The sequence below is a fragment of the Pogoniulus pusillus genome, chromosome 6, assembly GCF_015220805.1.
Source record: "Pogoniulus pusillus isolate bPogPus1 chromosome 6, bPogPus1.pri, whole genome shotgun sequence".
Lineage (NCBI taxonomy): Eukaryota > Metazoa > Chordata > Aves > Piciformes > Lybiidae > Pogoniulus > Pogoniulus pusillus.
In genome coordinates this window covers 10685220-10705820 of record NC_087269.1, presented here as the reverse complement: position 1 = coordinate 10705820, position 20601 = coordinate 10685220, and the positions used below count along the sequence as shown (strand labels likewise).

Sequence of the window (20601 nt, the reverse complement as noted above, 5' to 3'; positions counted from 1 at the left end):
AATAAAGTCAGATTGCTCAGGATTGCTCCCTGGATCTATGAAATGGGACAGAGGCCAGTGGTCCCTGTAAACAAAACAGAACAGAACAGGCTGGTTCTAGTGCAAAGCAAGCAAGGCAAACTTACTGCGTCACTTACCTCTTTTTGTGTCAGCAAGTTAACATCAATCATTTTTGTCTGGATGGGAACCAGAGTTAAGGGTTCAAAAGTCAGGCTCCCTCTGTTTTTGAAATTGTACTGCATTAGAAAGACAAATGGGATTGCAAACTTTTAGAAAGAGCTCTTGCTAGATCATCACATTCACTCCTAAGTTCATGTGATCACTACAGAACAACACACACAACATTCACATGAGAGGGCAGCTGCTTACAATAACTATTCCTTGTAGCTCAAGCAAAGAGTCTCAGTATAGACCTTAGTTATTTCTTTCAATGATCCCTTTTCAAAGGCCATGCCGCAGGTCACAATTTTACAGGACCCCCCCCTCCTTGAAGACTTTATCAATAGTTTTCAGTTTGGCATTTCTAAAAGCACAACCCAGGCAGATTGGCAATTGTAATGTCAAAATCTGTCTGAGCTCTGTTTCTGCTACCACTAAAGACTCTATCAGAGAATAAAATGCTGACTTGAGAAGATCAGTCAACTCTACAGCAACAACTCCAAGGGGCTGAATTAAAGATAAATCTGCTATTTGATATCCAGACAAAAACTATTTTAAAATAACTCTCCCATGAGCATTTCAACCTATGGAAACTCTGCAGAAGCACAACTGTCTTCTGTGCTCCCAGCAGCAAGGGAGACATAGAATTAGTTTTCACCAAAGCAGGGTTCTGATGGCCAGGAGTCTTGAGTAGGATTCAAGTGTCTACAATATCGTTCCACTTCGTTAAGTTTTACAACCAGTGAGTCATGGAGAAGGGTGCATGTTGAGCAGGTCATTCACCTTGGTTTCAGCAGGGATCACGAGGACAACATTTTCTATTCGGATCCCAAAAGACCCATCTTCATAATAACCAGGCTCTGCAAAAACAGTCATTAACTAACTCACATACCTGCACTGTGCAAATGTTTATTCCCTATGGCCAAACTTCCCCTCCATGGCTTTGCTCCCCTGAAGTCACTAAACAATCTTGACATCAGGCATCCATATAAGCACAGAAGCCCCCTACGCAAGGTGACAGCAAAAGTCCTCAAATGAAGGAAAAACAAGACAAGACAGACAGCCCTTGTTCTCAGAGAGTCTCCTTGCAAGCCAAGAGAAAGTACAGGGTACATGTGTTCCAAATACCAGAAACTCTGAAAATATTAATGTCTTTATAAAAGGCAGGTGGGTAGCCCCTTCCCCAAAACACTTATTTTAGAGAGTGCCCTCCTGACTCCCTGGGAGGACTTTGCAGTCCTGAAAGAATCCAAGTCTATCAGCAAACTCCAGCAGGCTGTTAATTCAGTACTGGAAGAATAAGACATGTAAAGATTTAACAGCTGCCTCAAATAGGCCATAGCAAAGATAGGATTAGCTTCTGAAAGCTTAGTATCCACCTTGTATTGTAGCCAGCTCCTCCACTGCAGAATGAGAGGCAGCACACCAGAACTGGGCTGTTCAGCAGCACAGCCCTGCTAAGGTTTGCACTGCAGAGAGCAGGAAGCAGGCCTCCAGCACCCAGCTTCATTGACAAACTGAGGAGGCAGGACTTAGAGCTCATTATCCCACTTTTACACCATTGTCAGATTTATGCCCTTTTTAATTTCAAAGAGTCTGGTCCCTCCTCCAGTAACCAGAGAGAATTCCCAGTGCTAAATACCATCAGAGACGATCATGCCAGCTTCCAAGGGCTCATCTGCAAAAGTTTTGTAGCTAATGCCGCAAGGACCCTCATGTACATTTAGGAAAGAGCCAACTCCATGTCCTGTCCCGTGCAGGTAATCCAAACCACAGTCCCACAAGGCAGAACGGGCAAAGGAATCTAGAAGGTGACCTGCAGGTCAAAGGAAAGAGACAGAAACGGAAAGAGAATGGGATCAAGTCAAGATCCTTCAGAGATGCTGACAATCACACTGAAGAAAACACACAAGAAAACAAAAAAAAAATCCCCAGTGCCACATCCCTCTCAACCACCCCCAACCCCCCAGCCCCAGTAACCAAAGAAAGGAAGTAATTGGATTGTTAGAAGTTACAGAGCAGATCTGGTTAAGTCTGACATTCAAGCCTTCACTCAACTCAGGAGGCCCTCTCTCTGTACTGATAGAAACAGCTTTCTAGAAGTTGGTCTGTAACAGAAACATTGCGCTGCTGCTGGGTCTTTCAGGATAGAATCCAGTGGTTTAATGTCCCCTAGAGAATTCAGTACTAGCACTTGGTGAACTAATCAGCCTGGCCACTCATTTCAGCTTCTTTCAATCAGAATGTAAAGAATGGCACTTCAGGACATGGTTTAATTGCCACAGTGGTCTTGGGTTGATGGTTAGAATCTATGATCTTAGAGGTCTTCTCCAACTAGAACAATTCTATGTTTCTGTGAACACCATGCCTGCATATGTTCCAAGTTCAGGCACCCTCCAATTACAGTGGAGCTTTTTCATACCACTATGCAGCTGCTTCTTCCTCACCTACCCAAGAATGTAAACGGGAGAAAATGCTAAAAAGAGGCACCTTTATGCAAGGTGTCTGATCAGGGAGAGAAAGCCCTGCAGCAAATTCACCAGAGGTGAATGTATGTCACAGCTTCTCCTGCACAAAATCAAACCAGATCCTTTCTGTGCCCATTTTCCCATACTGCTCAATGATAAAAGAGATTCCACATTAACTGGAAGAGAATTAGCCAGTCTTTTTGAAGCTAAGAAGTGACCTCTCCCTCTGATAGGGTCATAAGGGAAAACCTAAAGACAACAGAAAAGCCATAGATATTAGAGTACTAATGAAAGTCACTTATGACCTTAGAACTGCAGCACTTGAACACCCTTCAGAAATCCCTCCTCAGAGTTTTCAGTGCTGAGAGAGAAGGCAGCAATAACCCAGAATCCAAAATGTTGTGATGAAAACAGATAGTTACAGCAACATCTACTCAGCATATGTGGGCTTGTCAATTAAACACTGCTTTCAGACCATGGAGGTTCCTCAGAAGTCACTGCTGTGGCCAAAATATTCCAATTCACCAACCTACCCTTGGTTCCATTTGGGAAGATGGCTGCGCTCACAGCTATATGTCCCTTCAGGACATAGGTGAAGCACTCCTGTCAAAAAAATGTGCCATAAGTGAACATGAAGAGGGAAAACTTTGTCTTCTCAGAAATCATGGAATCATAGAACAGTCTGGGTTGGAAGGGATCTCCAAAGGTCATCTAATCCAACCCTCTCTGCAGTGAGCTAGAGCATCCTCAACTAGATCAGGAAATAGAAAGACTTGTAGCAAATTGCAGAGGATCTCACTCATGCTCTCCTGTGGCTGGCAATGCCAAAGCCAGCCATGAAGAGGAGGAGTTTATAAATTACTCTAAGAATCTTCTGGAAAGTGTGTCATAAACCCAGACTGCATAAACTCGGTAGTATTCACCTGACCTACATGACTGATTTTCTTCACAGCTGCAGTCTTACTTCCCAAGCACATCCTACAGCATATTTTCATCACTGAGTGAATTATAATGAGGAAATTAGTTTTAATTAAAGAAGCAATTTGAAATTATCAAAATCACATTGCTAAATTTCCAATACAGACCTTCTCAGGTAAGTCTGAGACTGATGTTTGATATGGTACGTCAGACACAAACCACTTGTGCAGCCTTGCATTAGATACCAATCTTTGCAGTAAATTAAGCACCCCTCAACTCCACTGTTGAACAAGCCAGCAACGTCTGTCCTCAGCCTACTGACTGTATTGTTTCTTAAAGGAGACATGTCACATTGCAGATGAAAGGCAGAAAGGTGTCATTTTCTGAATCACTCAGCTTATATTTTGCAAGCCTGACAGCTTCCTTTCCAGTCTTTATCAAGATGCTGTCACATACTGTTAAATAAATTATACTTGCAGAGCATTTGATTATATAGCAACAGGGCACATCACTAATTTGTTTAAGTATAATAATAATAATAATGGTCAGATTGCAAACCACACTGAGATCCCAAACTTACCTTTTCATAGGCTGATGGTGTGCCAAAATGCATTGTCCTGGTCACATCTGTTGTACCATCTCTTCAGAGACAAAGATGCGGGAAGCAAACAGATGGGGGCAAAAAGACAGAATGAAAACCCAGTCACACTGCAGCAAGCTAAGCAAAAGCGTAATTGGGTAAAGTCATCTGCTCTGTGCTACACTGAACTGATGATGTAACAGTTCTTAATCTCACAAATTCCTGAACACATGTCCCAGACGTAGCAATAGTGATACACCCAAAACGTTTATCTTTCATCCATATCCATCCCAAAGCCCTTTGCAAATTAGAATCCTAACCACCTGTAAAAAATATTCTATTTTGAGGTTTAGCAACTCCTACCTGCACACTGAGAACAGAAAAGGCCAAATTTAGTCTATTTGTATGGAAGATCATAGAATCACAGAATACTAGGGGTTGGAAGGAACTTCCAGAGCCCTTCAGAGGTCCCTTCAAAGCAGGACCACTTAGGGCAGGTCACAAAGGAAGGCATTCAGGCAGGTTTTTTTAAGTCTCCAGAGGAGAAGACTCCCCATCCTCTCTGGGCAGCCTGTACCAGTGCTCCATCATTCCTGCAGCAAAAATATTTTTTCTCATGTTGTGATGAAATTTCCTGTGATGACCTATTAGCAAACTAAACATATTTACTAAGGCACAAATTAAGGCTACTAGCTCAGGCAACAGAAGAGTAAGGAGGTGCAGTGTCCCTTTCATCCTCAGGATGTTTTGTGTTATGATTTCTAGAAGCTATCCAGTATTTGGATTGAGATTAGTCCGAGATATTAGAAGCTGACTCAGTGTTCCTTCTACAAACATAATTTTGAGCTTGCTGTCAAAAACACAGAGGTTCTTGAAATAACGAGTTCCCTTTGAAACTCTTACTCCTGTGCCTACACTTTTCCCCAGCACACACAGACCGTGGTCACAAAGAACCCAGGGTTTAGCTTCTCAGCAGGGACACGCAGAGCATCCCTGTCACAATGCTGTGTTAAGTGCCATTGATGTCCAGCTTAAACTATATTCAAAGGGCTGCTTTTCATAGTGGCACTAAGGAAATTGTTAATTAGGCCATCAGAGGAGAGGGAAAAAGATCTCCTTGTAAAAAAGTTATCAAAGGATGTCTGTATAGCTCTTTTCAAAGCTCTTCCTGACTGAAAGAACAAAAAGGCATAGCTCTGAAGACAAAGCTTGTCTCAAAAGAGCAGCCAAGCCTGTCCTGCATCTTTCTGAACAAGCCACTTCTCATCTATTTACATTGGTTAGAAACATCACTTCTTTCATTCTCCATGGAGTCAGAGTTACACAGTAAACAGCTACAGAGATTGAGACAACTGAATGGCACTCTCCAAACAGCATGAAGTGAGTCAACAGACCTGAAGCCTTCCCAAAACTGTACCTGAGACCCAGTTGCCCACTGGGATGAGAAACTCTGCCTCTGAGTCTCCCTCTGGAAAGGCAGAGCACACCACAGGGCAGTCTTTGCCCCACCTTGTTGTGACCTTAGCATAAGGCAAATCTGCCCACAGGGCAGATAGATCCTGGCAGGGTAGGTGCCTTACTCAGCTGTGCAGGCTGCTGTGTAGGCAGACAAAAGAAAAAGGAGGGCAGTTAGGCCTGCTCCCTGTTCCCTGCAGCTCTAACAACAATGCACCAGGTAAACAGAGCTGCAACAGAGGGGAACACCCACCACCAATGAGAGTACTGCTACCATTGCACTGGTAATGAGACTCAAGACAGGAACTGTGCTTTTAACTCATCTTCTAGTCAAGACAAGGCTTGTGAGCAGTCCTAATCTGTTGTTTTGAGTGTAGCTCAGCACTTCCTGTCACAGATCACTCACTCATTGACTGATGCATTTGGTTATGCTCAGAATCCCACTAATTCCCTCTCCAGAGGGGATGCAATGAGCAGACTCCCCATGAAACAGCACTGCACTCAAAACTACATGCTGCCATGCTTGCTACAGCAAGCGTGAGCTGACCCTGCAGGTGGTCAATGGAATCAGAAAATGCAGAGGTTCAGCATCTTTCCACTTACTTGTACTGTGCTCCTGAGTCCAGTAGGTAGATCTCATTCACAGACAGTGTTCTGTTGGTCTCAGGAACTGGTCTGTTCAATTAAACACAAAGTTTTTTGTTCCACAGTTTTAAGGGCTCCATCTCATGTCTGCAGTCCAGAAAACATATTAAGTGCAAGCTTGGATGTGTCAGCTCTGATTTCTTGTGGCAGTAATGCAAATCCCACACACGCTGAGCCAGGGATAATACTGAGGAGTGTATTCGTTTACAGTAAATAGTGCTACAGTACAGAGAATAGCTTTGTTGCCTCCAGCAAAACCCTCAACATCTGTTCCTGGACATATTTCAGAACAGTTTGCACTTCATACTTGTCCTTCCCAGACTTCTGCCCCTAAAATAGCCCTTTTCTATGACCTCTGAGCAGATCAGCATCATAATACATGCATGCTGACAGCAGGGAGAGATCTTTATTTAGTAAGTGTGGAAGTTCTGGTAGAATAAAATGAGACAGCAATCAACAGTGACTACATCTCCCTGGAGTAGTCTGGAGGAGGCTCCAGAAAGAGGCTAGACAGCTCGTTCCAATTGTGTTTGCTGAAGGACAAAAGGAGAAGCTGTTTCTCTTACGTGTAGTGAATGATGGCTCCATTTGGACCTGTGCTTGATATGGTAGCAAAACTCAATTCAACAAAGTCTTTCTGTTGGCTGAAAGAAAAAAATGTGATCACTACAGCAAAAGTAAGAGGTGCACACCTGGCACCTGGACTGTCCCATACTCAATTTCACATCATCTCATCCATCCTCTTAGCTTTGAAAGCCATTTGGGCAAACACTCCAATGGAGAAGAATTCTACAGATCAAAGAGCCCTCCTCCCAACCACGTGGAAATCTGCTTTCCATCTCTATCCTTTCCTTATAAGTGGAAAATTCACCATACAGACCATCCAGGGAAGAAGTCTACTGAACAATTTTTAATTTGTTACTTATTTACTCAAAGATGCTTCTAGAGGTCTTGCTGATGTACATATGTAGTGCTCCCTCTCCACCACAAGAGGAGAAAATCTAGCTCTGACATCAACTCCTCTCTGTTAAGAAAGTAATTAGCTCATATTTAAGTGTCCTAACCTACAGCACTCTTTGTTGCTATCTCAAAAGGAAAGCAGACAGCATTCACACAATCACACAATGTCATAGGGTGGAAGAGACCTCAAAAGATCATCCAGTCCAATCTCCCTGACAGAGCAGGATCACCTATACCAGATCACAGAGGAACACATCCAGGTGGGTTTTGAATATCTTCAGAGAGAGTCCACAACCCACCTGGGCAGCCTATTCAAGTGTTATGTCACCCTCACTGGGAAAAAAATCCTCCTTGTGTTTCCATGGAACTTCCTATGCCTCGATTTCTACCCATTGCCCCCTGTCTTGTCATTGGGTGTCACTGAGAAGAGCCTGGCTCCATCTTCTTGGCTCTCAACCTTTGCATACTTGTAAACATTAATGAGGTCACCCCTCAGGATCCTCCAAGCTAGAGAGTCCCAGCTCCCTCAGTCTCTCCTCATCAGAGAGATGTTCCATTCCCTTAATCATCTTTGTGGCTCTGTGCTGGGGTTGGACTTGTATCTCCCAAGAGACCAAATTCTTCCTCAATTCGTTCAAGTGTTCACAAAAATTCCATAGTAATGGTTTGTGCTGAGGTAAAATACACCTGCAAGTGAGCTGGATTTCTAAAGAACAGAATAAAAACACCACCCAGAAAACATCCTCACAGAGGATTTGTTTTTACCTGCGAAACTCCTCTGCTTTGTCTGCAGCAATTATTTCTGTCACTGTTCCCTTTGGAACCTAGTGGACAAAGACATAGCTGGATTAGTTGGAAAGAAAATGCTATATGCTTAAGCACTGTGCATTATGAAACCTAGTCCTGAAGTGGCCCCTTTCCAGTTTTTCTGTTCTCATTCTTCAGGGATAACAAAGACAAACCTAGCAATACTGTGTAGGGCATGTGAGAAGCAGGAAGCAGAGATAGTCACAGCAACCCTGACTAGGGAGTACTTAATGCAGTATTCACTTCACCGAGTTATGCACAGAGCTAACATCTCACAAGGCAACATCTCTTCACAGACAGGTTACACCAAGTTTCAACAGCTCTCTCGAACAGCTCATGGCATTAGCAGAATTTTTATGCTTTTAAATCAGAAATGGAAGCAGTTGCAGGAAAAACAAAGAACGCTACATTTTACTTCAGTCATTTGATAAATTAAAACACAACTTCCCCAGGACTGGGCAACAGGTCTCATAACCCCTGAAGCAGACCTCTTGAAGTACTCAGACATGTAAAAAGGCACCTTCTGGAAGTCATCAAGCCATCTCCATAGGCAAATTCAATTGACTCAAGAGATGCAGTTGCACAGAAGGAACATGGCTCAGTAAGTTGCTACCTGGCAGTCTGCACTGTTACTGTGTGTACTTATAAGCCAGAGAAAACACAAGCAATTTGTCCTTATCCTGTTTTCACTGCACATCAGCATGACTGCAGCTCTTCATTCCTAAATGCCAAATTTGTCCACACTGGCAGACAATACTGATTATCATGAGAGTAGTTCCAAAGCATTGCACCAAACTGGCTATGAATTCATGATTTACACTACAAAACCAGAACAAGACAGTACTAACACCATATTAAGCCTGTTCAGGTCATTTCTCACCTGCTTTGGCTTTGGCCTGTGTAAAATAAATGGGAGTATGTTTTCCAAAACATCCATTCAGCCTTGGATGAAAGCATGATTGAAATCTGCCTCAAAAAACAGATAAAATCACAACTGTTTCCCCACTTTTAGCAAAGGCACTATAAAGACTATCAAACAGTTTATGCTGCTGGAGAATTGTACATAGCAATAACATCTCCAGGTTAAAAAAAATATACAATACCTCTTTCTCCAGCCAGTTAAAGAGTTCACACAGGGCAACAGCATCTTTAATCTATGTTAAAAAGAAAAGAGAACAGATTTATCAAGGCTAGTAAAAACAAGTTTCTAAGCAAAAGAATTCAACCTGTAAGGTTCAGAAACACAAAGGGATGATCTAAGAGGTCTTTCCAGGTTCTGCATCCTGTAATTAATACATGTATTGGAAATGTATCTGGACAATTAAATAAGCACTGCTGGGAAGTATCTTATTGTGAAGAATGACTAAGTACTCAGCAAACATTGGCTTTACCCCACCCATGACTTTCAAGTCTCTTTTGCTTCAATACACAAGATCTTGCATTACAGATTGTGGAAGGAAGGTAACCACACAACACAGCTGGTGATGTGTTTGGACACAAGAGCACCAAGCCTCTGTCATACAGCTTCTGGCTTCCCTCTTGCCTAATGACACCCATTTTATTTCCTTGGCACGCAATGCCAAGAAGCAGGAGACAAGTGCAAAGGAGTAAGGCACAATTCTGTCCTCAGGAGGCAGGTGATAAAGTGTCTCTTTTCAGCACAAGTATTTTTACCTACCCTTAAATAGCAGGGAAAGAAAAGCTTTGAAATAGAAAGGAGCAAATCCTAAGAAGCTAGCAGAAAATATAGACAAGTCTAGAATTGCCAGCCTTGCCTTATCTGGCACACTTCTTCTGTCGTGAAAATTGCTGCCTGAAAATTAGCTGCAAATAAAGAAGAAAATGCTTCATCCCCATCATGCACCTATTTCATGGGCAGCTTCCTATGAAAACAGCCTCATTTCCAGCGTCATGATAATGACAGAAAAACAGTGCTTTGAGGACACTGGCTGCTTCTGAACATCTTGGCCTGTGTTTCGCACCATGTGTTGAAGAATTTCTGTGTTTATTCAAGCGGTAACAATTGGAACACTCCACTGAGAAAGACAACAGAACTAGTAAAGGGGAAAGAACATCTCTTTGGGGGCTCATATTCTAAACAACACTTCTCAAGTCTGCATAGTCTCCCAACAGAGCAGGGTTGGATCCTCACATGATTACAGATGTTGTTCTTTACTCCAAGGGAATGCTAAATAAACAAAAAAACCTGCTTCAGCTGCAGTCCATGTCTGGCAGTAAACAATTTCTATCCTGCCATCCAAATTCTCTTTTCTAACCCAAAACACTAACACTGAAAGGGAAGTGTCATTTCTTTCCCTAAATGTAAAGCAAACTTCTTGTCACGTGCAAGGAGGCTCTCAAGGCTTCACTTACATGTGCTCTTCTCATGCCTTCTGTTTCCGATGCGTTCTTCACAGCTTTTGCAATGCAGATGGGGGTATACAGGGTGAGGTATTGGTAAGCCTGCAGCAGAAGGACAGAGATTACTCGTGGATTAGTCAGACTATATAATCCTACAGGTTTAATAACTCAGCCTGGCCACAATTTTTACTTTGGCAGTGTCTCTCAGCCTTCAGGGCTGTGAGGTAATGGTTGCCAGTAGGCAGCTAAGTGCACTGGGTAAAAAAAAAAAAACAAAGAGAATCACCAAATCACAGAAATATTCCAGTTGGAAAAGACCCTCAGGATCATCAAGTCCTACTGATATGCCTACTCTACAAAGTTCACCCTTAAGTCATATCCTCAAGCACCACATCCAAACAACTTTTAAACACATCCAGAGTTGGTGACTCCACAATCTCCTTGGGCAGCCCATTCCAATGCCTGACCACTCTGGCTGTGAAAAAGTGTTTCCTGATGTCCAGTCTAAACCTACTCAGTCGCAGCTTGAGGCCACTCCCTCTTGTTCTATCACTATTTACCTGTAAGAAGAGACTAGCAGCAGCCCCTCCATTACATCCTTTCAGATAGCTGTAAAGCAGTCCATGACTTCCACAGGGAAGTCGAGGAACTAAAGGGCTTGTTATGAATCAAAGTGAAGATTTAGGTATCCTAAAACCATATAAATCAATGTCTGAGCCATGAGTTTCCTGTTGCTGATGCACAGTAAAGGCCCAGAGGGGGCCAGTAAGGCACATCAAATCTAGGGACTAAGGTGGAATTTAGGTTACATAAACATCTAAAAAAGTCACAGACAAGGCAAAAAATAACCACAGAAACATTCAGTTTGCAAAAGAAGCTCAGGATCACCAAGTCCAACTGATAGCAAGTCACCCTGACTTGTTACCTGTCACCCTCAAGCAGCAGGGAACAAAGCATACTCAGCCCAAGCACTGAGCACTGGATTTGAACCTGGCAGCCTCCAAGGTTCTAGCTCCTCCAGCACTGATCATCGCCACTCTGACAAACACATGGACCCCACAAAACATGAAAGGCCTTTGCAAAGCTGGGCTTTGCATACTGTCCACTTCTGAAAAGAGCTTACTCAACCATTTGAGACTTCCTGAGCCTGGACGAGATGGCCCTGCATTAAGAACCTGTAACTGATCCCACACCACTGTGTTCTTCCCCAGTCATCTGCTGTCCTTAGATTAGCAGGAATGTTTGACTCGTTCTAAGCAGGTCTTTAAAATTCTCTGAGGTGACATACACAAGTTGCATCGCACTTGGCATCAGAAGAAGAAACAAAACCAAAATCTGTACCACAGCCCTCTGCTCATCATATATCAAGAGATGAGACGAACATCTACATAAGCATAGCCCAAGCAAACACACTGTTCTCCTACTCTCAACGTACCTGCACTCAAACTCATGGGAAAAGTCTGACAGGTCCTCACAGCAGATCAATTTCACACCAATCCTACAGGCTTCTAGTTTGCAAATTCTTAAAAACAGCAGGACAATTACACTCCATTATGCAGAAAATGAAGCACCGAAGAAGCCACAAGAAAGTCAGGAAGGTTCTTGTGGCAGAGTCAGGACAAATCTTTTCAACAGTCAGATTCCTTTGGCGTGCCTTTTATGGATACTGATAGGCTCCATTAATCTTCTGTGAAAATGTGGATTTACATGCAGCTGCAAGCAAACCTATAAAGGCTTTGCAGATCTGCATTTAATAATGGACTGGACTTTTGCCAGTGTCAATATTTGGCTTTGATGGAGACAGACAATAGATGGACTTCAAAGCATCCCAGGCCAGTTGCTCAGCTGGTGTAAAGTGGTACAGAGAAAAACAACCAGCATGTGGAACATGAAAATCTTCATCTCTTTCAGTGACTCTCTAAGTGTTTTTTAATCAAAATGCTCCAGTCCTTCCTCTCCTTTCTATTGCCCAGAGCTCTTTGAGGCAAGGACTCCCCCACTGCATATTGAAGGCACATAGTACCGTAATGACTAAAACTTCTAGTGCTAACATGGTAAATAATGTCACTACAACTCATTACATTCCTCGACCTAGGCCAGACCTACCATATTTCTCCATATGAATGTTCTGCAGCAACTTACCCAAACTGGGGTTAGCCAGCCCCCCTCAGCCCCATGACTCCAACTACAGCAAGGGGTATTCTACTCTGAAGGCAAAAGAGCAACAACTATTTATCCTCAGTAGTTCATAGACTCTATGCTTTCTGCTCCCCGGAACAAAAGATAGTAAGCAAAACGTCAATATTCTGTATTAAGGCCATCTGCACCTATGGATTGATGGTGTCAGAAGATTTAATCCTGAGCAGGGCCAAAAATCTGCCTGTCTTGCTCACATACATGTCTTGTTGGATTTTAAAGCAAAAAAACCATCAAAACCACACAAGGTAAATTGCACATTTCCCTCAAGCCAGTGCAAAGGCACAAAGAGACACAATCCATATTAAAGGGATTCACTGAAAACAGCAAATCTTTTCAGACTGATTTGGTTTTGCCACCTGTCCTGATGCACCAAGTGCAACGATAGTATAAAATATGTATGTGAATGTCAGCACTGGAGAAAAATAATGTATAGTTTCTGCTATTTAGGCTATGTAAGCTGGGGAATTTAAGATGAGATTTGTGGTGGTACAAAACTGTGGCAGCCTGGGAATACACAAACAAGCCTGCTCTTGGGCATCTGCCTTTTGGAAGACACAAAGATGAGGCTACTCTTAAAACTTCTGTAAACAGAAAAGCCCTCAGGCCCCACCTGTTGGGGCAACAGTTAAGCCTACCGTCATGGGTATGGCTGTATCACACACACACCTGCAACACAACTGTGCAGTACATGACACAGGGAGGAGATGTCTACTGGCCTGGTGGTGGCACAAACCTGGCAAACACAGACTTGTAGCCAAATACTTTCCACAATTTAATTTTTCTTCCAGCAACCTTTTCATCTGAGACCTGCAATTCTCAGGTGAGAAGCCTGAACTGTTTAGTATCCCAGTACAAGCACAGAGACTGGTCTTCAAGGCAGCATTTCAAAAACATCCATCAGTCTCTGAGGAAATATGGTTAGAAGTCAAAGTATCTCTGTAAACTGGATGGCATGTCAGAGAACGTGATCTCTAGCAAACAAGACGTGTGCACAAGATGCATGGAAATCAGCTTATTTCTCCATGGTTGCTGCTGTGTCCTTCTTTGGGTATCTCCTTTCAGGTCTGCTGGAATGTTAGGTGGACTGCAGGACTCCCAGACAGCCACGGTCAAGTGCAAGCAAGGAAGGCTCTACAGAAATTATTCTGACGCTGCAACTGTCTCTCAGCAGATACATTCACTGCATGGACAGCCAGTGCCTGCAGGTGATCTGTGTCCTCACAAGGCTCCCTGCTGCAACGATTCTGTTGCCCTGTCCCTCCTGTCTTTGGTACAAGATATTGCATATTGCTTGATATCCTCAAGCCATTGAAATAAGGAAGGGGAACTATCATCAGACACTCAGATTGAGACCAGTGACCCCTCACAAAAGTCTTGCTCAACTTTCCTGCTGCACTTTCTCCAAGGTTCCCAGCTCTTACTGCTAGTCCACACACAGCTGATGCTCCTGTCACGGGCAGAATGACCTGAGTTCACCCTGCTGCCACTCTCCCTCCCCTCTCCCACTGCACTTGTCCTAAGCTGACAATTCTTTGGGCAAATCGGCTTAGTGAGTTGGAAGGGCAGCTCCAGTGAGAGCAACCTCAGGATTAACCACCCTTCAGTACCTCAGCATGGCTGGATCCCTTCTGCACAAGCTCCTGCCTGCACCATGCTTTGCTAAGGCCAGTTGCCCTCAATACCATTCCTGACCACGCTGAGCAGAGAGAAGAAAAGTATTTTCCTTTGCAAGGGCCACTAACCTTGGGAATGGCCTCAGTCAGAGCATAGCTAGCTTTGTCACTGAGCCACACTTTCTCCTTGGGTGAGAGACCTGCACCAACAGCCTGCAGCTCTGACAGCATAGATCCGTAGGGCATCACATGGATTTTAAACTCAGGCTCCAGGGTGGAGTCAAGCTGTAAGTGCTCTCTCACAGCTGGGTCCATCATCCGTTCACCATCAATGAAGAGCCTGAGAAATATATCAGACAGAGTAGATAAATCATACCACATCTGACAATAGCTGGAGTAAAGAAGAAACCATTCTGGTGTCATCTCAGTGAGAAAGGACTTCATTAATTACATGCTATACTTTGTCCTATATTGTTTTAACCACTGGCCTGCATACAGCTTAAATCCTGCTTTGAAATGAAGATGTAGCACCCAGCTGAGAGGAAAGGAGCTGATACAATTTTTGTTTGTATGACACATTCAATGCAGCTGCATCCCATTACCACGCTTCAAGAAGATGAGAGTACCAGAGGTAAGAAATGGCCATTCTCTAATTTCTGCAAATGGAAAAGCTACTGTTCTGCTAAGTAGCATGTTGTTCTTGCTTCCACTGAACTGAATGGTTTGACTCAATTTTCACACACAACTTGTATTCACTCATCCAGGTTTTACCTCAGATGCATCTAGCTAGACACTTGGGAGATGCCTCTAAAAATTTGTACTTGCTGAGACTCACTACACAGGGCAGTCACCACAGTCTCTGTAGTTTTGCAGTGACTCACCAATGACATAAGAAGTTTTCCAATGTCCAGGCCAGAGCTGGCTCTTGCCCACATTTCACCCAGAGCTCCAAGGGCCCCCTGGGTTATCTCAGGGTGACAGAGGGGTCAGCCATCATGCCCAAGGACACCCAGCAAGTCAGCCAAGGTATCGAGAAGCACAGCAGAGCTCTTTGCTGTCTCTCCAGAGACAAAAGTGCTCAGAAAGGACATTAAAGTGTCTGAGTGTAGGCATTTCAAAGAGACACATGCTTTGTTAGAACAGCTTTCCCACAGAAAATGCATCTTGGGGAACAGAAGAGGGGAGTACAAGCACCTGATTGTGTTCATTCCTATGACGGCGTATGCAAAAAACACAGGATTGTACTCCACATCAGAGCCTCGGAGGTTGAAAAGCCCTGGAAAATAAGAACGCCAAGAATCACACTCCTGGTTCATCTCCTGCAACATTGGAGAAAGCCAGAACTCATCTCAGCAAAAGACAGTCAAGCACTGAGTCGTCGCGGGTGCAGGCGGTGGGTCCAGCTCCCAGCCATGTCCCATGTCCTGCTGCTTTTCTAGCAATTCTACGTTGTGGCCAGCAGATGGCACCAGAACTACAGTTTAAACACCCATTGGGCAAAGAAATTTGGAGTTCTGCAGTGAGGCTGGCTTGGAAGAAAGCAGGGACAGGCAAAAATGACAAGGACGTGCGAAAAAAATAGTATTTGCCATTTCTGCTCTCTGCAATGCAATAGAAGTTCATTTCCCAAACAGCCAGAAGACTTCAAAGTTACAAGTTATCATTTCACTCCAACCCTTCTTCTGACGCTTGAGGGAACAGAGAGACACAATGGCCAAGACTAAAATACTCCAAAAAGGCCTCTTGTTTAAGTGCCTCAAAATATCAGATTCAGACTGCATACTCTTAGGGTTTCTTTTCACAAAGATTTTATCCAGGCAAAGTCAAGAGGGGAAAGAGATGTTCAGCATCTCCAAAGTCCTCATTTTAGGGTCAAATAAAAACCCCAGGGTACCCAATTAGTTGAAATGAGTTACTCAAGGCATTAAGGCCAGCCAGCAGGACAGCTGGGAAAAGAACCAACATGTCCTAAATCACAGCCCAGCACTTTATTCATTGAGCTGTGCAAATTCTGACACAAATTAAAAATAGTTTGATTCTCCCCAGGGAAGGAGTAGGTCACTCAAAAGCAGGAAAGAGCCACAAAGAACTCTTTACTGCATGGGTACAAACTTCCTTGCTCAGCCAACTTCCAATGCAGTTAGGAGGCAATGGCCTCCTCTGTGGCTCTTTCCATTGCCAAAGATTTGTCTGGAGTTTAGTACAGTGAAATGAATTGGATAAAATTAAAGACTATTTATCCCTCTTCCCTCTTTAGAACAGGAAATCACATAGGCATTCAGCAGTAAGCCTCTCTCATGATCTCCTCTGGTCCATCTTAAAACCCTTGATTTATAACCAGGCTTGGCTTTGCTAAAGACATTTAATCTGAAACCACCTCAGGGCACTAATCTATCATTAATTTAATTGGAGATGCGCCTGAAAAGGTGAGACAAACAATCTCTGCTCACGCAGCCCTCCCCAGGGAAGAGTCATATTCACCACTCTCAGAAGCACTCCTTTAATGAAACAAGCTCATTGCTCAGTGTCCCAGATCCAAGCGAGCCTACAGACCTCAGCAAGCTGGCTTCCCTCAGAGCCAGAGACGTTGCAGTGGCAGTGCTGGAGCTCATAACACACCACCTTCGTGTATACCTTTCCAGACCAGAGACATGGGGCACAGACCTTAGCAGCACTCACAGTGACAATGTGAGTTCCTGCTGCACCAGACTGTGCATCAGTGGTTTCTGCACAAAGGATACAATGCACTAATAACAACAGTCCCAGTGAAACCATTGCTGTTTCTGGCCATTCTCCCTTCCTACACACTGGGCTGAGAGCCAGAATGTGGAGTCTTAGTCTTTCAGAGGCCTAAAACACAAAGGGGACACTCTAGTGGGACCCTGGGTTGAACTGATCTGGAAATACAAGTTGAACCCTGACTTACTTGTTTTAATCAAAGCATCTGCCAAACACTGGAGAGACAGAGTGACTTAAAAAGCCATGATGATTAGGAAGATTACTGTGAATACTGTGTACCCCACCCTTGCCTTATGTATACAAAGCCACATGTTGCATTGCTTTGTTTATAACCCAGCCTCCACAGCAGAAAACAGTCTCCATCTTCCCATAGGGTGAGGCAGCATCAGGGTATTTTACAGACAGAAAATCTAACAAGTCTTTTTTTTCTCCTTCAAACTGCCTCAGGCTCACTCTATCTATCTATGTATTTATCACCCAGGCTTTGTTTCCTTTTGCCTGTACTCAGGAGCTGTGCTGGTGTAGTAAGGCACTGTCCAGAAGAACAGGCTTGCTGTTTGTGACCTGTTATCACCACTGCACTTCATACAAGTAAATGATCTCTAACAACCAAAGATCTAAGTGCCTCTCACCATGGCAAGGTTCTTCCTTCCTAAGGCAGGAAGGACGTTTATTTTGTAGGAAGAAAGAAAGGAGATGTAAAGCCTTACACGCTACTTCATCCAAGGCTGTCACCACAAACCACAGGACTTTCCTCTCAGCCATTTTTGAACGGAGGGCTACAATTTTATCTCTCCAGCTGACCCCTGAAAAACACAGCATAAAAAAACACAGTCACCAACTTTACTGGAGCTGATGACACAAAAACAGATCAACACACTGGACTTTGGAGGTACCGAAAGCACGCTGTGCTTGCACTCTTCACTCCTTTCTATGTAAACAAACTGGTGTGACCAGCAGGACCAGGGAGGTTATTCTTCCCCTGTACTCAGCGCCAGTTAGGCCACACCTTGAGTACTGTGTCCAGTTCTGCACCCCTCAATTTAAGAAAGATGTTGAGGTGCTTGACTGTGTCCAGAGAAGGGCACCAAGATGGTGAGGGGGATGGAACACAACCCTATCAGGAGAGGCTGAAGGAGCTGGCTGTGTTCAGCCTGGAGAAGAGAAGGCTCAGGGGAGACCTTATTGCTGTCTACAACTACCTGAAAGGAGGCTGTAGCCAAGCAGGAACTGGTCTCTTCACCCAAGCATCCAGTGACAGAACAAGAGGACACAGTCTCAAACTGCACCAAGGTAGGTTTAGGCTGGATGTTAAGAAGAAAGTCTTCACAGAAAGAGTGATTGGCATTGGAATGGGCTGACCAGGTAGGTGGTGGAGACACCATCCCTGAAAATGTTTAAGAGGAGGCTGGATGAGGCACTTAGTGCCATGGTGTAGTTAATTAGAAGGGTTAGGTGATCAATTGGACTCAATGATCCTAGAGGTCTTTTCCAACCTGGTTAATTACGTGATTCTGTGAAACTGCCCTTCCAGAACTTATCTAGCCTCTAGCAAATGGTTATTTGGAGTTTTGAGGAAGACAGGGTCATTAGCTGAAGTCCAGTCACCTTCTTGACCTTTTCATAGTGGATCACATTGTGCTGCAGTAATGTTTCTTTCCCTACTTTTTAAGGAGAAAGCAAAGAAGGATAGGGGAGTAGAAATAGTTCCTGAGTTAAGCTTCTCACCTGTGTAACTCAGATCGAGCGGGATGAGAGGCTTGCAGGGGCGCTGAGGACAGTCTGTCCAGATAGTATCAATCAGGTTTTCTTTGACAGGCACAAGGTCATGGCCAGCACTTCTCAAGGCTTTGCACATACTCTTCCACTGGTCTGCCAAAGGGAAAAGTGTCAAGAGCAACAGCTTTAAAGGAGACACACTGTTTCAACAATGTCCCCATTCACAGAGAGCAAACATAAGAATCAGAGTCTCTTAATTTCCTTTCATCCTCTCCTTCTTCCCAGTCCCTTAAAAACCAACAAAAAACCTATTGCAGTTACAGTTCCACAAATGCAGCCACTACAGCCAGCAGCAGGTATAAATCCTCCCAGCCCTAGAGACTCATGCTTGAACTGAAGAACTGCTTCAGGTAGGAGGCAAAAGTCACCAGAAGCCTCATGAGGCTGCTGTAAGCATGTCCTCTAACCTAGTACAGAACTATATGCCAGATCTAAGTGAGATGAAATAGGCTTCCACACAGCCATAAAACTGATCTTTAGCTCATCTGAATCAAGCAAATGTTTCCCCTCACATCTAGTGACCTTTAAATTTGGCACCATGTTCTGAAGCATGAGTAGATGAGTACTTATTCATCTATAAATGGTACCTCTCCAGGAAAGTGCTTCTTACAGAGAAAGCTGCAGAGATGCCAAGACCACTAAGTGAGAGTAACAGTGTGAGTTTTCCTGGGTCTTCTGGCTCACACACTGGACAAGGCATTCAGCAACTTTGTACTGAAGTGTCCACAGCCACAAACAAAAGATCTTGGAATCTCTCCTGAAACAAGGCTCTGCTTTTCAGGTAAGGTCTCAGGTAAGGTTGCAAGCCCAGCAACTATTTCTCATCCCTTGTGTTTCAGAGTCAACACTATGCAGTGGAGCTGTTATCATACACACCTAGAAGTCAAACACCAACCTACTTTTCATCATAGTTTAATCCACCACCTCATCTGAACTGAAACATAGTAAGCTACATACCATCACACAACAGATTAGCCAGAGAAGCAGAGAAGTAAAATCTAGTTGTCCAATATACAATTATAAAATAAAGTAAAACCAACCAGCTGGAATAATGAATGGGTCCACTCCCACCTTCGAGCCTTCCGGGAGGACACTCACGAGCCAGTCCTCCTGAGTTGGTGTATCTTTCAGACCTACATGAATTGTGAAAAACAAAGTTCACAGAAGCAGTCAAACTGAAGCATTTCCACATTACCCAAAAAATCCAAGCTAACACATCAGATATGTCTCTTTTGGCCATGAGCAAGAAGAGTCACAGGACACTAAAGAAGCAGCAGCAGTGTATCAAAGATGTCCCTAAGGCCCTGCATGATGGGGTATACCTACAGCCAAAGCTCTAACGTGCAAAATCACCAAGTAGCCTATGACTGTTCTCTGTTTGTCAGTGAAGCAGTATCCTAGCCTCCTACATACCCATTCTCATGAGTGTCCAGTTGTTATCCATTTGATGTGCAGCCTGCAGGAAGTAGCGTCCATCTGTCCACATGGCTGCATGCTGTTCAGTTACTATGGCAGTACCTAGGCAGGAAGGCAGAAAGCTGAGGTGACGTAGAGGCAGGGAGACACCATGCAGAGACACAGACAGCAGAAGGCCTGTTTAGAATGTACTCCAACAATTCCCAAAAGGCAGCTCTGCTCAATGCTCAAAAGTCAGTCCAGTTTCAGTGGAGATACTCAGTTTGACCGGCATTCCAACCTTCCAAATCAGAGACAGCACACACAAGGATGCAGCTTAATGAACTGCCTCGGATGAACTGAACTCAAGCATATCAGACAGTCCATGGAAATGGGGCTTTCCAAGCCTTCTATAACACAGACTGTGGCATTGACTTGGCCACTGTAACAGCAGCACATACTGCACATCCCCACTTTCTGCCACATCTTAAGGGAAGGAAGCCTGGACTCCAGCCATCCACAA

The 20601-nt window shown here is 43.9% G+C and overlaps 1 protein-coding gene across 3 annotated transcripts in view; it reads right to left on the bottom strand.

The window, feature by feature from the left end:
- Positions 1-20601, bottom strand: part of XPNPEP1 (X-prolyl aminopeptidase 1) — a 35433-nt gene that overhangs the window by 1955 nt on the left and 12877 nt on the right. For all 3 annotated transcript variants that reach the window (XM_064144427.1, XM_064144425.1, XM_064144426.1), the window contains exons 5-20: positions 20097-20201; positions 19724-19816; positions 18633-18776; positions 17615-17710; positions 15360-15441; positions 14295-14505; positions 10366-10455; positions 9096-9146; positions 7951-8009; positions 6792-6869; positions 6184-6255; positions 4126-4186; positions 3161-3230; positions 1802-1975; positions 943-1019; positions 138-236 (exon numbers count right to left, since the gene is read on the bottom strand). In XM_064144427.1, coding sequence (XP_064000497.1) covers positions 138-236; positions 943-1019; positions 1802-1975; positions 3161-3230; positions 4126-4186; positions 6184-6255; positions 6792-6869; positions 7951-8009; positions 9096-9146; positions 10366-10455; positions 14295-14505; positions 15360-15441; positions 17615-17710; positions 18633-18776; positions 19724-19816; positions 20097-20201 — 1562 coding nt within the window. The remainder of the gene's footprint in view (positions 1-137; positions 237-942; positions 1020-1801; positions 1976-3160; positions 3231-4125; positions 4187-6183; positions 6256-6791; positions 6870-7950; positions 8010-9095; positions 9147-10365; positions 10456-14294; positions 14506-15359; positions 15442-17614; positions 17711-18632; positions 18777-19723; positions 19817-20096; positions 20202-20601) is intronic.